The following is a 16,006-nucleotide window of genomic DNA, read 5'->3' as shown; positions in this document are numbered from 1 at the left end:
CAAGCTCTGCGAGACATAATGGTGAATGAGAAACTCAATGTCACGCATACACGATGGAGGGACGGGGTCTTGGGCTACAACATAGTGGGGGCAGAGCATATTAAAGGAAAGAATAACGTGGTCGCGGACGCGCTGTCGAGGGCGGATAAAGGGAAACCAAAGGGGGAACAAGACGGAAGCGAGTGGACAGTGTCACCAGACTGGGAGGCTCGATCAGGAATTATAAACGACGTGTTCACGATTGGCACAGCGGAAGGGAACTACGTGGTAATGCCGGTACCGGAAGGAACCGCAGCGTTAAGAGAACGATTCAAGAAGGAGCCGGTGTACTTGGAGATCATCAACGCTATCGCGGAAATCGACTTCGGCACGAGCGAAGCGGGAACGCAAGAGAGCACGACACCGGGCCTCGCAGTATTTTGTGGAAGACGGCAAGCTGTGGCGATTGGGCGGCGTGACGGGGGGCAGAGCCAGAGCGAGGCGAGAATGCATAACAAGGGAGGAAGCCAAAAAGGAGGCTGCAACTGTGCACGCTAAAGGGGGCCACTTTCACCGCGACCATATCAAAATAGCACTCATGGACAAATTTCACAGCCCAAAAATGGACGACTCAATCGTGGCCGCAATAAAGGAATGCAGCCAGTGTAAAAACTTCGGACCAACGGCTATACATGCCTTACTGAGGCCAATAGTAAGACGACATCCATTCGAGCTGATCGCCGCAGACTACATGACTCTACCACTCAGCGTGGAAGGCTACAAAACTACGGGGTTATACATAGACGTCGCATCACAACACGTGTGGGGAGAGATCTACAAGGGAGCGGGAACAGGGGGGAATACGGTCGAGGTGCTCGACAACTTGTTCAGGGACTACATGCCGGCGGAGACCCTGATGGTGGACAACGGCTCTCATTTTGTCAACAAGGCAGTCAAAGGCGACATGCGACAAATGGGGGACCCAGTTCATGCCCGTGCCCAAGTACTCACCATGGGTCAACGGCTTGGTGGAGGGCACCAACAAGCTGCTGATCTTTGTGCTAGCGCGGCTGTGTGCACCAAAGCTGGGAGAAGACGGCTGGAGGAAAACAAGGGCGGAGGACCTGCCAGCAACATGGCCGAAGTTCTTTAGGCAAGCGTTACATATCCTTAACCAGCGCATACTGCCGTCCATCAGGTATACACCAAAGGAAGTGCTATTCGCGAAGGCTGTTAACACGGCACCGACGCCAGCAATGGTAGCAACGACACAACCAACGGAGGCCGAAATACATACGCATATGCGCTACGCAGAACAACAACGGCTGGACGCCTACGACAACCGTTTGAACCACGTGAACAAGCGCAAGGCATTATTCGACAAGGCCGTAAAGGACTCGAGGGCAGGTGAGGTAGGGTTCGAGCCGGGCGAGCTAGTACAGGTCTACGACACTGCGAGAATGAAGACCCTAGCCGCAGATCGCAAGATACAGGGACCATGGAGCGATCCGCATCGCGTGAAAGCACGGCGAGTGAACTCGTACGAACTGGAAACACTGGATGGCATCGCGGTATCAGGGCACTACAGCGCGAGAAGACTAAGAAAATTCGCGGCAAGGAAGGGCACGGAACTGGCAACGGAGCAGGATGTATTCATGGAGGGAGTACGGAAGGAACAAGCAAAGCTAGGCGACGACGAAAGAAAGAGGGTAGACAAGGAGAGGGAGGGCGAGAAGGCCGAGCAGAAGAGAGTAGCGGAGATGGAAGCCGAGTTGAAGCGGATAGAGGGCATGCAGGCGTCGGGGGACGACGCCATTTTAAATGGGGGCACCTGTGATGGGAGGTCGGGCAGCGGGCCGTAGTCGGGCATGTCACAGTAGTCACACATCATTCATCATCAGTTAGCTACCACACGCGGACGAGTGAGGCTACCACATTGGCCATCAAATGTCAATGTGACCCTGCTTTCTTCTGCATCCTCATCGATGATGTCCTGCGCTTTGGCAATCTGGCATGGGCGTCGCTCCAAGCTAGCGTCTGCTTGGGGTCTTGCTTGTGCCTCCAAGCTCAAGCCACTCCTCAAGAATGGACGCTATGACCGCAGAGCGAAGCTATAAAAGCTCTTTCCGCTCGAGGCTGTTTTGCTGCCACAGTGTCAGTCTGCTGTCCACTCCTCCACTCTCAGCCATGCTTCGCGATCGCTCTTTCAACTCGACGGACACCGGGATCATGTCTTGCCCGCACAAGTTTTGTGGACAAGCATTGCTCAACGTTCAGGACCTTCACATGCATCTCGCGGTGGCGCACCAACAGCCTCTTCCAGCAGCACCAGCTCGACTGGAAAAACCGAGCTTTACTTGTCAAGAACAACGCTGCACGTTTTCGACGACTGGACAGGCAGCGATGACGAGACATTATCGCGAGCATCACAAGATGGAGCCACCTTACTTGAGAGGCCCCGGCTTCGACAAGTGGGCCGCGAGAGATAAGGCGTCTCTAGGAAATGGCATTCCAGCATCAGCCAGCGCCACACGAAGGAGAAATGGCACACCGCATTTTGCGTCGGTGTATCCAAATCCAAGCCCCCCACCTTCGACCATCCAGCAACCATCCCATCTGGCTTACAACCCTGTTGTTGCTACTGCCACCAGCAACCTTATGCGGAATATGGCGAATGCCTATGCGATCGTGCAGGCAAAGTCAGCTGCCAACACACCTGTCGGTTCTCCTCGACCCCAGACACGTTCAAGTTCTTCATCATCTAGCTCACATGAGAATGGGCACTCGAGTGGCTACCAGCGCGAAGCGACTCCCATTCCGTCCCACCCAAGTTCCTTTATTGGGCAGTCATGTCCCCCGTCCGGGCCGCACCTCTCCGGGTGTCCAGGGTCGCCCATTGCTGCCCATCTCCCGCCTATCCTGGAGTTGGACCCGTCTGTCGAATGGGTGAGCTGGTTTGACGAATCAGATAGTATTGGGCTGGACTGGTCAGCTATCGCGACGGGTGAGAGGCCGTATTGCGAGCGGGCAATGGCTGCCCATTCCGTCGTGTTTCTGCCGCAAGATGCTAATGGGTGGGCGGAGGGTGATTGCGTTTGGCCTATCAACTATAGTAGTTGATGTTGGACATGAACTGACGAATTTACGAACTTTGACGACCAATTTGTACAAGTACATACCAGGCATTTAGCATGAATCTAATCACACATTTCTACAAGTACAACCAAGAAAGAACAAGCGGACAATGCCTAATTAAGCTCCGCTTCCCATTGCTCCATAATCCACCGACTTCCTTCCACAGCTCTGAGACATACTACTTCACACCCGACATACATGATCGAGAGCTTGATTAACTCTTTTGCTGGCGTGTCTCTGACCAGGAGACGTGCCAACTGCATTGGCTCAAGCGTCGTCTCCGTTCGCGTGAGATCAGCCCGCGATGTGGGCAAGACTAGACAAAGCGCGTGCAGTCCTGGAGGGAGCGGAATCTGTTTACTACGCGTTGACGCAAGTAGCAACATTAGCAGTTTGAACAGTCCGTAAGGATATTGGAGTGCGAGGCGGAGATTTCGGAGGCGGGGAAAGGCAGTAGTGGTGGCATCGAGGACGGAGAGCAAATCGTCCTGGCCGATGAAAGAAGAAATGTTGATTGTCTCAAGAGTGGGACACGAGCTGATGCAGGCGAGTGCTTTTGACAACGGCAGGGTTCTTAACCCTCGGTCGACAAGCGTCAATGTCGTAACACGACGATTGGAGACCAAGGCTTCGGCGAGAATGGTTGGGCAATGAATACTATGGAGATTCGGAAGATACCGCATCTCGAACAGATGTGCTGATGAGTCCAATATAAGCGTTTCGACATGCTCGCATTTTCGAAGAAACGCTGACACCAACAACTTGGGTGTGGCAGCAAAGGACACATTGAGCAAGCGAAGGGAGGGGAAGACTGCATCAGTCGTTTCACAGAGAGAGCGCACGACACTGTTGATAGCGTCCTCCCAGCCACCGGGGTTTGCTGACGCGTCAAAAACCAACGTCTGCACAGTTTTCGGATCAACGATATGTAGCAGACCATTGTCTTCAGCGGCATGATGAAGGCACCGGGTGAGGCGGAAGCTCTTCAACGCCAAAAGACTGCCCGATGCGAGACCGCACATTTCGAGTCCTAAGTGCTCCAGAGATGACGGGAGTTCATCCAGTGCTCTTCGCCCGTCGCCATAAAGCTGGAGATTGGAGAGATTGAGTGACCTTAATTTACTGAATGCCCCCATTTTACGCAGGATCCGGTCGGGAATTGCCTTCCTAGTCAGGCTTTCGCCGTGGCTTATTTCAGCGGCGAGATTGTCGACGACGTGCAGTACTTTGACATAGGACGCCAGATGGCTGTGTGTGATCAGACCATCGAAGGTATCAGAGAACTGAGAGAAGTGGTCAAGCTGCAGGCCACCAATAGCCCGTTCATCATCGTATCGCTCCCGCTTGGGGATGACCACCTTCTTCTCCGCGAAAACGACAGGCTGGAAGATATCCCGAAAGGTCGTGCAGGTGAGACAGAGTTGCCGGAGCTCTGGTATCCAACAAAACGACCCACAGTGAAGCCAGAGTTCGACGGGGATGGTTTCTGCGTAGTTCATGGTGGTGGTGGTGGTACTTTCAATTAAAGGTTGTGGTTGTGGTTCTCTTATAAGCTTGCGACGTTATAATGCACTAGCGTTGCAATGGTGAGTGACATGCACTTCTGTTTCCGCTGGCGACGAAGAGAGGCGATGCATAAGCGAGGCAAAGAGCTACCACTTCTACTCACATATTGTACGAACGCAGCCAGCGTTGTCGCATTGTCCGAAGAGGCTTGAGGTTTTGTCGTGACAAGTTTTGATCCGAGTCGATTGTCCACATTTTGGTCTCGTCGTCCATCAAGGCCACGAAATTTAGCTCTATATCTTCGATGTTGCAACACCCGTCGATGGAGTGCAAGTTTAACGTATAGCATTTTACCGCCGATTGAAGGAGTTGGGGGAGTTGCTAATGGCGAAAAAACAGGCAGGGGACACCAATCTGAGGTGCTCATGGCTTTTGGGACTCTCTGCATCCCCGCTGAACACCCATATATAGCTTGCTTCCTGCCTAATCTTGCGTTCCACACGACTACACCATAATTTGGCGCTCACTTGGGTGTTTGGCTGCAGCAGCTGACAAAGGCGCTCAAAAGAGAGATTCAATTCGTGGCCACTGGCCGAAACTCGTGCCTCGTCAGTTCGCTTCTTTTTTTCTTGCCAAAATTCACTTTGCTGAGATGCTGGCAGAGTGAGCAATTGAATGCACAGCAGTTTCGTTCAATTTATGCACTATCTATAGAAATTTTGGAGTGAGCGGATCAGTACTCCCACCATACCGCCCTTTCCTTTCCTTTTCCGGGGCGACATCCTAGTCTGAACTCTTCTCCCCCCACCCACCATGTCATTACAGTCGCGCATATCCGCAGCGCCAGGACGGCCTATTCTCACTTCGCTCAATGGCGACAGCAGCTGGCTTCTCTCTTTTCCCAAACCTTTCGCCGCTCGTCAGACTATTCCAGGCGGCAAATTATACTACCACATTGTGTTGGACCCCTGGCTTGCGGGCCCTTCGAGCTATGGAAGCTGGCTTATTCACATCGAACTGGTAAAAGAAGCGAAGATCAAGGACGGAAAAGGTGTAGATGTGCTTGTGAAGGAGATTGAACTTGCCGCTGGAGGTTCTGGAAATGCGGAGTCAGCAAAGGTCGACGCAATCTTTGTTTCTGCACGCCTAACGGACCACATGCATGAAGCGACCCTGTGCACCTTCGATCCAGCCATTCCCGTATTCGCAGCTCCAGAAGCAACGTCAACAATCGAAGGATGGAAACATTTCGACACCGTTATGTCGATGAAGGACTTCACCCCGAACGATGACGACAAACTTAATTGGCGCAACTTTCATCCAAGCACCCCACTCCCATCTTGGCTGAGTGTGTTCCGGCTCGCTGGACACACAGAACTCAATTTCGCCACTGCCATCGTCTGGACTCCGTCACCTGACAACGATTCAGCGGACTCGGAAGCGATAATTTACTCTCCTCATGGCATCCATGTCTCCCGGCCTACCATCCAGTCTTTTCTGAAAACACCAAATATCTCCATCCTCGCCATGCTCCATGGCCTGAAATTAAACCGGGCATTTGGCGTGCTTGCTGCGCTCGGTGTTCCAGCGGGTCTTGCGCTCGAGCGGGTCGCAAAACCACGCTACTGGGTCAACACTCACGACTCTGAACTGCGGTATTCGGGCATTGTGATGTGGATTGGCTGGGTTAAGGACTATTGGAAGACGATTGAGGAGGGAATGCAAATGATTGGGGATAAAGGGCCCAAACCGAATTTCGTGGACGTTCCTATGGAGGACAGTTTGCTTCTGGTCTAGTCCTGGCTATCGTCGTGAGTTAAACCACTCGAGGTCCTTAGGATCGGTGTACACATAATCTCGCTTACGCTGCTGTCATTTTGACATGTTCGCAACTTTTTGGCTCACCGCCATCTCTCCGTCCGATGCGTGCCGGACCGCACGACTTTGAACGTTGCGCTGACGCTCTTGGGTCTCGTGGGCCAGATCTGAGCATATTTAAGTCATCGAATGTGGCCCTCAAGCAAAACCACCAAACAATGCCTTTTGATCTTCATTTCGCCGACTTATCGGCCCTCTCGGGGTATAGATTCCCCCAAACCGATCTCGCGGCTTGGCCTGAGGACCAGGTAGTCAAACATGATCACGCTGTAGCCAGCTCCGGTCCGAGCCAGCACACGCAGCAATCAGCTACTAAAAACGGATACCAACGGCTCGAAGATGCTGTAGAGGAGAAGGACGACTCAATACCCAGCCGGTACGCCTGTCCAGAGATGTGTTAGCTTCCCTGACTAATGGCCATATAGTGGAAATATGTCTCGAACACAATAATGCCTTAAAGTAGCTTAACCGTAACGTAGTACATAGCAGAAAACGTTGTTTAATCTAATCTAATCTGGAGCTGTCAACGATAAGACCCTTTCTACTATAATCCCCAATTATCATATCCAATAACCGCGAATCGAATGCGAATACAGTAAATGAGACCATCACATCCAGTAAACGAATCCAGATTGATCTTTCTTTCGTGATTTTGGTCGATCATTCACTGTTTCCCGCGGCCACGTGTCTGACAGGTCAGACTCAACTTTCCATGGTCAACTCGCCTGCATGTCCAGCGCTCCAACTACTGCCATTTGAACTCTGGGAAATCATCATCTACAGACTCCCAAATACCTCCAACTTTCTGGAGCTCGCCACCACTTGCCACGTCTTCAACGTCCTTTGTTGTCGGCGGCATTTTCGAACCACTGGCGTCGACCTCGATGGGGAGTCTCTCGAATTGAATGCGAAACAAGTGTACGCCCTCTCAATATATGTTACCCTTCCTGCACTTCCCATGACACGACTGGTTGTTCGGCTTGGCTGGTCGCATCCCAATGTAGACCGCGAACCGGCTCTCGAAGCTCTTTACGCGTTGATCGTGAAAGCAAGACAGAATCGAATGCCCCACCTCTCGGAGCTTCAACTTTTCTTTGAAGACTCGTTGTATCACGCCCCTTTAGCCGCTCGAACTCGATTGCACGCTCTTGTGAGCGGGGTAGCAGTTAAATGGCACTCGGGGATGGCAGACAATGGGGCTCGACAAACCTCTGAACCGCTTGTCCTTGTCTGCGACACGCTTTGCAGTCTTTTCACCTGGAATCCATCAAAGTTCAATGTCGCGCATTACCACCCGCTACTTCATCGACCGCCGGGAGCTTATCGGAGTCCTTGGGATTCGCCTGGACAATCCGCAGCTGAGCCACGACCGACCTTTCCGTTCCCATCTACTCTCCTCCATGATGGCCGAGAGGTGCTTGTTATGCCCACCACCCAACTTACTTCGGTTCGACTGCGGAGATGTGGAGGAGCGCCAACGTTTACCAGCATCCTCGTTGTAAATCGACGCAAGAGCTCGTTCTTCTCTATCGTGCCGCTTGGACCAAAACCGGAACTCGCTCAGCTGATATTGCCATCCCTGCGACGAGATTCAGAGTCAATCTTGAATGGCATATCAGTGCTTGGCGCTGAGGATCACTTGCGACATATCGAGCTATCTTCTATGATATCAAGTCACAGTCTCAGCGCGTTGAAGCGATTTCTCAGCTCGCATACCAACGTCGCGCGGATCCAGTACAACGCATGGGTGGACACGAATGAATCATTGCAACTGACTCTGAGTTATTCAACCACCCAAGTTTAGATACTCTTCTTACGCGGTATACAGGAGACGCCCGCTGGTCACTTGTTCCTATGTTGCACAGCTCTTCATTGTTGCGCGTTTTTGAGTTCCAATTTGACACTCCTCTTCCTTCCACCGCAATAGATGGGTTCATCCGTGATCTCGGGTGCATCTCACGGCGCAGCGACAACAGCTTCCTCAAAATGAAAATCAACTTCAAACTACTTCAATCAGGGCACGCCTCCCTGTTGGAATGCGACGCGTTGCTGGAAGTCGCAAGTGGACTGTCTTGCTTAGAACACGTCGACATTCATTTCGGACCCTTTCCCGATCCTGAAGCGACGTTCCAAGTTGCCCGCTCACTTATCCTATTCTTGTCGGCCCTTCCAGCCGTCCAAGAGGTCAATTTCGCTTTCGCCTTCCGTTTCTTTCCCTTACCCAAGAAGCAAAAATGGTCGCGATCTAGCTTTCGTAGACATGAAGCCGCGGAACCACCATCTGGTGATTGGCCTGCGTTTGAGCAGGAGGCCAATATTTTCCGCTCGGAAGTCAGTACGGTGCTACCAGGAAGTCGAGTTACTGCTGTTGCGTATCCGGATTAGATCCAGTTGTCGGCCGATGACGTCCTATCGGCTTTGATCCGGAACTCCGCCATCAGAACGGGACTAAAATGACGCGGAGACGATCAAGGTTATAAATAGTGCCTTGGTTCCTCTTCCTCGAACTCTCTTCCTCCATAACACGCCGCCTACTTTTTCAAAACAATTATGACCGAACGACATGAGAAGGCCGCTACTGGCACTGATGCCCAGATGAATGAGACTGCTGACTCACCGTCGCCTTCAACCACACCAGGTTCTTCGACGCCAGACTCGCATCAGTCCGAGTCATTTAGTATATACACAACCAAAGAGAAGTGGTTCATTGTCGCCCTTATTGGATATGGCGGGCTTTTCAGGTCAGTCTTTCCTTCAAGACTGTTTGTTGCATTGAGCATTTGGTAGCCCACTGTCTTCAAATATTTACTTCCCCGTAATACCAGCACTTTCTCAAGTCTTTGGTAAATCTATAGAGCTAATTAATCTAACCGTACGTGTCTCCGATGCTTTGCTCTTTGGGCTCATCCAGCCTTCAAAGGTAACGATGTACATTGTTTTCCAAGCTCTCGGTGATTTTCACTCAAGCTGAAGCTATCTACTGACTGACTTGGGCACCCGATAGCCCCCATGTTTTGGGGAACTTTAGCTGACTCATGGGGAAGGCGACCTATGTTCATTGCCTGCCTCATCCTTCTCTCTGTCTCTTGTGTCGGACTTGCCCTAGTTCCGCCCAGCGCCTACTGGCTACTTCTGCTTTTACGATGCGTCCAAGCAGCCGGCTCAGCGAGTACTATTGCTCTTGGCGCGGGAGTCATCGGCGACATATCCGAGCCTGCAGAACGGGGCGGCTTCTTCGGCGTGTATAACATCGGTCCCCTGGCTGGTCCTGCGATTGGCCCAGTTCTGGGTGGCGCTTTAGCAGACGGACTCGGCTGGAGGTGATTGGGGCATGACAATGCAGAAGAGGCGCTCACAACCTTCATAACAGAGCAATATTTTGGTTTCTTTGCATCGCGTCAGCCGCGTGTGCTGTCGTGTTGATCTTGTGCGTTATTCAAGACCAGAATGATTCCAAGGCTGATGTCTCTATGCAGACTACTACCCGAAACGCTGCGTTCCATAGTTGGCAATGGCAGCATCATACCAGGACCGATCTCTCGTCCAATTCTTCCTCTTCTTGGTCGCAAGCATCGCAAAACAGCCACGTCAAAATCGATGCCCCGAAAGCCATTCAAGAATCCTCTTCTCCTGCTGCTCAATGTGGATATCTTTCTCCTACTCTTCTTCAACGGTGTCATCTGCGCGGTTTTTTATGGCGTCAATACGTCGATCTCAACAATATTCCACGAGACATACCCGTCTCTGAGTCAAACAAAGCTGGGATTATGCTATCTTGGTATGTTCTACGGCTTTCGACCGCATTGACGCCCTAATTTTTTTGGTCAGCCATTGGTGGAGGTATGCTTGTCGGCTCTGCAACGTGCGGAAAACTACTTGACTGGGACTACCAAAGAGTAAAACGCGGTATTATTGCTGCTGCCGAAGCCAGGGGAGAGTCGAGATTAAATGTCGAAGGCGCGTCGTTTCCGATTGAAAAGGTGTGTTTCTTCACGGTTCGACCTATTACTGAATTGTCTCGGAGGCGCGCATACGTCTGATGCCCTTCCTTGTCGCTCTCTACGTAGCCATGTGTGCCGCATATGGATGGTGCATCCAAGAAAAAGTCAGCATCGCCGGGCCAGTCATCTTACTGATTGGGGGTACGCAAATCCGTAAATTGATTCAAGGGGCACTCATAATGTTGTTAGTGGGATTTCTGTCCATGGCTGTCATGAACGCCACACAAACGCTTATTCTCGACCTGGTCCCAGACCAAGGCAGCTCTGTCACCGCATGCGTACGTCTAGGTCTTGTGACTTGTCTAATGGTCAGCGTATCTAATCTAATCTGATCTAATCAGAACAATCTAATCCGATGTGCCCTCTCTGCTGCAATGGTCGCTGTGATCCAGCTAATAATCGACGCTATTGATGTCGGATGGACATACGTGCTTTTAGCAGGACTTTGCATCGCCGCATCGCCGCTGATGTGGGTGGTCATGATCATTGGACCACGATGGCGAGAACGGCGGCGGAAGAAAGCCCAATCTACACAATGAGCGTGCTTGTGCGAATTGGACCGCTGATAACCCAGTACAATCCTTATTCCTACATAGTACATTCCCTCGCACCATGTCCGTGAAATAATTCTACTCGTTTATTCTAGACCGCTTCCGGCCGATGGTGCTGCGTGTCTAATTCCATCTTATTCATCTCGATCGCACGCTCCTCCAGCTCCGGGTCATATTCACCTTCACCCGCCTTCACCGAACCAATCGAGGTTATCAAATCCCGGTCTCTCGCAAACTACAAACCAAGTTATTTTCCGAGGTCCCGGAAAACTGCGAAAACTTGCCACGACATTACGAGAAATCTGGACCTGCACTCCCGACCCGCCCGGATGCATTTGGCTTCCGTTACCGGTGTTGACCACGCCCGAGGACAAGTAAGATGTCTGAGACGGTGTCCCATGCTTGTGGCTATCTTGTGCAATACGAAGGCCAGCGCGGTTGTTGATGTTTGCAAGGAATGCGCCGAGGAATGAGCTGGGCAGAAACTCAAAGAAGACCACCCAGGTGTCTATTGAATGCTCGTCAGTAAAGCTAGGCTACATTGATAGGCAGGCAATGTTACAGTTGTCTGGGCTAACTGCATACTGGACAGACGGTGAAATGACATTTTAGGAGGGGGGAAGAGAGAAGACATACTGAGATAGCTGCAGCGAATGCAACAAAACTCGTGGTCAGACCCGTCTCTTTTGCACCGTAAGAAAGCAATCAAGTTGAAAAGCCAGTTCACGCACGCAGGGTGTACACTAAAAGATGGTCAACCAGCGAGATTGTGCGTTTGCTGAAGGCCGATTTTCGTTGCGCTCTCAAGTGGAAACACAATATGGCGGCATTGACCAGATCCATGGTGGCGTCGCCAAAGAAAAGAAGCATCAGCAGTCGGTGGTTCTGGGGGTTGCCAAAAGTTATCGAAATGCTGTGTGTCTTGAGCAGCTGGGCGCAGAGATACGCGGCAAGGACTTCCAGGAGAGCGACCAGAATCCAGAGGAAAATGCAGAGAACTAGTCTGTGCGTGGCACGGTATATTTGGAATACAAAAAATGCCTGGACATGGCTTGTCAGACTGACATTTACTCTGACAGGGCGGAGTATGGCGCGCCTGGATGAGATGGTCTATGACACCTCTATCGAACAAAAAATCAGCGACTGCCAAAGGTCAGAAAGCAAGCGTACCCTAAAATTTGTCCTGCGTCCAAACCCCACGGCGCAATTTTGAATGCAGCTAATCGCCCAAAATCCGTCACTGCCATTCTGTTTGGTCCACTTACCAACGAAGAAACAATGGAAAATGTAGGACTTACGCATAGGTTCCCTGACAAATGCACAGCGTAAAGACGAGTTGTGCGACCCTGAGGAGGGAGGTAACTTCAGCGTTCTAGCTCAACATTGAGTCGCTTATCGTACCACAAAAACAGAACCTGCGCACTGTTATTCGATATCACTTGAAGAACATTGCGACATACGAGAATTTTAACAAGAAGACGATCGTTAGGGAACGTCCTGAGATAGTGTGCCGTTTGCAGACATATTAATCCAAAGAAGAAGGTGGTGAAAAAGCCTCCAGCAACCAGGGGGCCCAGCGTGGAGTTCACGATAGCTTGAACAGCTTTAGGGTCGAGCGCTGGCGTTGCCATGTGAAGTTGAAGACTGCAGTGGGAAGGCGGCAGGTGCTATAAGCCACCGAGAGACAGGGCAGCAGCATGAACTTTAAGGACCCGTCACGGATTCTGAAAGTTATTCTTGGGGGGAATCGGCTTCGGTGTGGAGCTGATAAGATTGACACCTACAAACAATGTCTGTGAAATGTCGCAGTAGGCAGATGCAGGACTGTCAAATATCTGTGGAAGCGGAATGAAAAGGGAAGTAGCAAAGCTAGATAGGCGTACACACCCGAATAGTGCAGGAGTGCATCAGTCGCGGCGACGTCACTACTGTACCAGCATTTACGGGACCGCTTGAGGCCAGGCTGCCCACAAGTATCCACTTCCCATTTCATCGTCCGACAGTCAAATCAACAACTTCAATCGCCAGCCACCGTTTGAACGTTTGAACTCCGATTCTGATTACGTTTGAACGACCAGGTGATACATAGGACCGTCAAACCACTCACTTGTTCGCTATGCGCTGCTTATATTGAAGCTGGGCCAGAGCGCTGGTATCATTTTTGTTCCCAGACGAATGCCAGTGCATTCACCACTCATCACAGGATCATGTTGACTCGAACCACCAGTGACGAAGCTCGGCGAGGACGTGGTGTATTTGGATTGACGGCTATTGTTGTTGGTGTAGGCGTTTCCTCGGAGCTGGGAAGCTAGGAATAACCATGGCCTTGAGCTTGGATGAGTCCCCAGCAAGCATGAAAAAACGCAGTCACCTACCAAGCTGGCCTATGGTGGGAGGTCATTAATACTGTTTCATCGATTTTAGCCCCAAAACAGAAGGAATTAAGAGGGATAGGCGATATGGGAGTCCGGTCGAGGTGCAGAGGTCAACAGAGGTCAAAGTCGAATGCGGCTGTGCCAGGTGCTGTTTGATCCGCGTCTCGATCCCGTGACCGTCCTTGGCAAACAATGACGCGTGATTCGACGCGCTTTTATGACATCAGAAGTGGATTGAATTTGGCCCTTGGGTCATGCCATGTACTTTACAACAAACTACCACAAAAATTTAGAAAAAAAACGCAGTAATAGCCTTTGGTGAGCGAGTCTCCGGAGAATTCATTCAAGTTGCGTCCGTTCGTTCATGATTTATCGTTATAGGCGTAGATAAGTACCTGAGAATTAGATCTGAAGTTGCTTCCGAGTCACAATTCATTGAACTGATCAACGGAAACGAGTGCATTGGCACTGCGAGAAAGGGTATCTGCAGTAGGTGCAGTATGAGGGGGGCTGATAATAGGGACTCTGAGAGTATGACGGGGCAGCGGCCATAGGCAACCCGCTTGGTTCTGCGTGGGCATAGTAGCTCGGTCCCGGGCCGCCCGCCGATGAAGGAATGCCGCCACCTCCAGACGATGTGTAGTCTCCATAGTAAGGCGCTGGGTTAACGTTAAGGTATACGTTCTGCGCAGGCTGCCCGTAGGGGGGCACCAAAGACGAGGGCTGTCGGCCAGTGTTATAGCCTGGGGTATCGAAGTTTGGCACCTTTGGAATGGTTATGCCAGCGTTGCCAGCGTCAGAGCTCGACGAGCCGCCAGATCCTACTGGTTCGTATATGCATTCGAGTCCCTTGCGCTTGCATCTCTTGCAAGGCTTTCGATAATCCTCGCCAGCTTCACACTGGAAGACCGGATCAGCTTGTTGACTCGAGTAAGAATGAGTGATAGACCAACCCTGATGTGTCTCTGTCGACAATGGGAGCACGCCATGTATGACTTGGTTCGCTTTTGACCTTGAGTAGAATGCGACATGCTGGTGTTGTTTGTCCTGTTGACTCGAAATATGAGCCAGCTTTATACTAGTACGCCTAATTGTTGCTGTGGAATACCTGCTTGAGTCAACGATTCCAAGCATCGAAACACCCCAGCCATCTCTAAATGGAAGGTGAGTATTTCCGGACCGGGAGATCCTCGATTTCTAGCCCCGTTCCCAGAAGGGAGGCGGAGTCACTATATTTACGTGTCGGATACTGTAGCGGTTGTGTAGGCAGAGGTATATTTTTCTCTTTTACAGCACCTGTGGCGTGAATTTGAGGGCGACTGCCTTATCTGGATTTGGCTCCTGTAGGAATCGAGTGTCGCGGACGCGGGTTATTTGCTGCGCGTGAAAACACATGTTCATAACAGGAGAGCTGGTCAATACGGTCGGATGCCAGTGATTTCTGCACAAAAGCTGTACAGTCAACAAGCGAGTCACCGTTGTTATCGAGCTTCACGGTTTAGATTGAGGCCGGAGTTACAGCCGCAAACTCCAGCGACAATCCCGGGCGTCGAGTCACCCTTGATACGCTGATGGCCCGAAAGAAGCAAAACAGGCAAGTCTTCTCGTCTCCTCGTCGGCACTGCGGTAAACTGAGATGAAGTGTGGGGACGAAAACACCAACTTGAATATATCAAGTCAAAGCTGTTGAGTCAACACAAGACCGTGCTTCGCGACTCGGAGAGCGCTGCTACCCGCGCCGCCTTCGGACGAAAACCGCAGTCTATTACCGAAAGCTATTAGTCCTGCTCCTCGGTGAAAACTTGAAAAAATACCTGCGCAGCTGATCTACGCCCACACACGAGGCATTTTGAGGGTCCACATCAACAGCACTTGAACCAGGATTCGGTATCAGCCAATAACAGCATTCTGTTGTTCTCGAAATCTAGCTTCCTCAGATCCATTTGCATCCCTGTCATACCCCAACATCACCGTGATGGGCGTCTATGACCAATGACGAAGCATGCAAAGGTTGAATGCGAAGAAGTGCCGTTGTTGAGTCGCTGATTGCAGTCTTGATGCTGGTTCTGAAGTCATTCTTTTTTCATTTGGTACCAAGTCAAAGTCTCTAACCTTGAATTTACCCATTCCCAACAGAGAGAGGAAGGTTCGAAGACGATACTCAACATCACTCTCTCGTTCGGGAAAGCTGCGGGCGTGTCATCTGGTTGAAGAAGGCATAGCACGTTCAAGTTACAGCGGAATTGAGAACTCAAATTAGTTATTACAGTTGGTCTGCATGGGTGCTATAAGCGAACAAACATCGGCTTCAAGCGCTCACCGATGGAGGTCCCAAGTAAATTTCATTCGCGAACCCGAGCCATGAAGGCAGTTAGTAAGAGAAGCCCAACGGAGCGGACAAGAACAAAAACTTTTTCCCGGTAGAGTCGCATCGCCCGATCAACTTCAGTCCGAGTTGGTCAAGTTGTTGCGCTCGCTGAAGCAACAAGTCTCAATCAGCTTCCCTTGTCCGACCCGGAAGGTGGCTGGCAGCGTTCCACGAATGACCACTGCCTCTTGCCAGTTCGATTCGACTCAGCCT

The 16,006-nt window shown here is 51.2% G+C and overlaps 6 protein-coding genes across 6 annotated transcripts; 3 read left to right on the top strand and 3 right to left on the bottom strand.

The window, feature by feature from the left end:
- Window positions 1-2,064: 2,064 nt before the first annotated feature.
- On the top strand, window positions 2,065-3,099 carry MIND_00596700 (uncharacterized protein; the record flags this gene model as incomplete). Its single annotated transcript, XM_037362724.1, has 1 exon — window positions 2,065-3,099. The coding sequence occupies one exon, from the start codon at window positions 2,065-2,067 to the stop codon at window positions 3,097-3,099; it is 1,035 nt and encodes a 344-aa protein (XP_037220645.1).
- A 128-nt stretch (window positions 3,100-3,227) lies between these two features.
- On the bottom strand, window positions 3,228-4,613 carry MIND_00596600 (uncharacterized protein; the record flags this gene model as incomplete). Its single annotated transcript, XM_037362723.1, has 1 exon — window positions 3,228-4,613. One exon carries the CDS (start codon window positions 4,611-4,613, stop codon window positions 3,228-3,230), a length of 1,386 nt encoding a protein of 461 aa, XP_037220644.1.
- Window positions 4,614-5,433: 820 nt separating this feature from the next.
- On the top strand, window positions 5,434-6,417 carry MIND_00596500 (uncharacterized protein; the record flags this gene model as incomplete). The annotated part of the gene is made up of 1 exon (XM_037362722.1): window positions 5,434-6,417. The coding sequence occupies one exon, from the start codon at window positions 5,434-5,436 to the stop codon at window positions 6,415-6,417; it is 984 nt and encodes a 327-aa protein (XP_037220643.1).
- Window positions 6,418-9,048: 2,631 nt separating this feature from the next.
- Window positions 9,049-11,038, top strand: MIND_00596400 (MFS domain-containing protein; the record flags this gene model as incomplete). The annotated part of the gene is made up of 9 exons (XM_037362721.1): window positions 9,049-9,239; window positions 9,286-9,449; window positions 9,503-9,818; window positions 9,869-9,925; window positions 9,975-10,276; window positions 10,327-10,478; window positions 10,523-10,640; window positions 10,689-10,777; window positions 10,841-11,038. 9 exons carry the CDS (start codon window positions 9,049-9,051, stop codon window positions 11,036-11,038), a joined length of 1,587 nt encoding a protein of 528 aa, XP_037220642.1.
- Window positions 11,039-11,141: 103 nt separating this feature from the next.
- Window positions 11,142-12,681, bottom strand: MIND_00596300 (uncharacterized protein; the record flags this gene model as incomplete). Its single annotated transcript, XM_037362720.1, has 10 exons — window positions 11,142-11,285; window positions 11,335-11,558; window positions 11,613-11,634; window positions 11,687-11,733; window positions 11,782-12,091; window positions 12,147-12,171; window positions 12,221-12,298; window positions 12,349-12,396; window positions 12,452-12,465; window positions 12,511-12,681. The coding sequence occupies 10 exons, from the start codon at window positions 12,679-12,681 to the stop codon at window positions 11,142-11,144; spliced, it is 1,083 nt and encodes a 360-aa protein (XP_037220641.1).
- A 1,188-nt stretch (window positions 12,682-13,869) lies between these two features.
- MIND_00596200 (uncharacterized protein) lies at window positions 13,870-14,559 on the bottom strand (the record flags this gene model as incomplete). The annotated part of the gene is made up of 3 exons (XM_037362719.1): window positions 13,870-14,325; window positions 14,379-14,472; window positions 14,534-14,559. The coding sequence occupies 3 exons, from the start codon at window positions 14,557-14,559 to the stop codon at window positions 13,870-13,872; spliced, it is 576 nt and encodes a 191-aa protein (XP_037220640.1).
- Between the last annotated feature and the right edge of the window lie 1,447 nt (window positions 14,560-16,006).

The sequence above is a fragment of the Mycena indigotica genome (genome assembly GCF_014461135.1).
Source record: "Mycena indigotica strain 171206Taipei chromosome Unknown Mind.scaff0005, whole genome shotgun sequence".
NCBI classification, from domain to species: Eukaryota; Fungi; Basidiomycota; class Agaricomycetes; order Agaricales; family Mycenaceae; genus Mycena; species Mycena indigotica.
The sequence above is the reverse complement of the archived record's forward strand: the minus strand, read 5'-3'. Positions and strand labels throughout refer to the sequence as shown.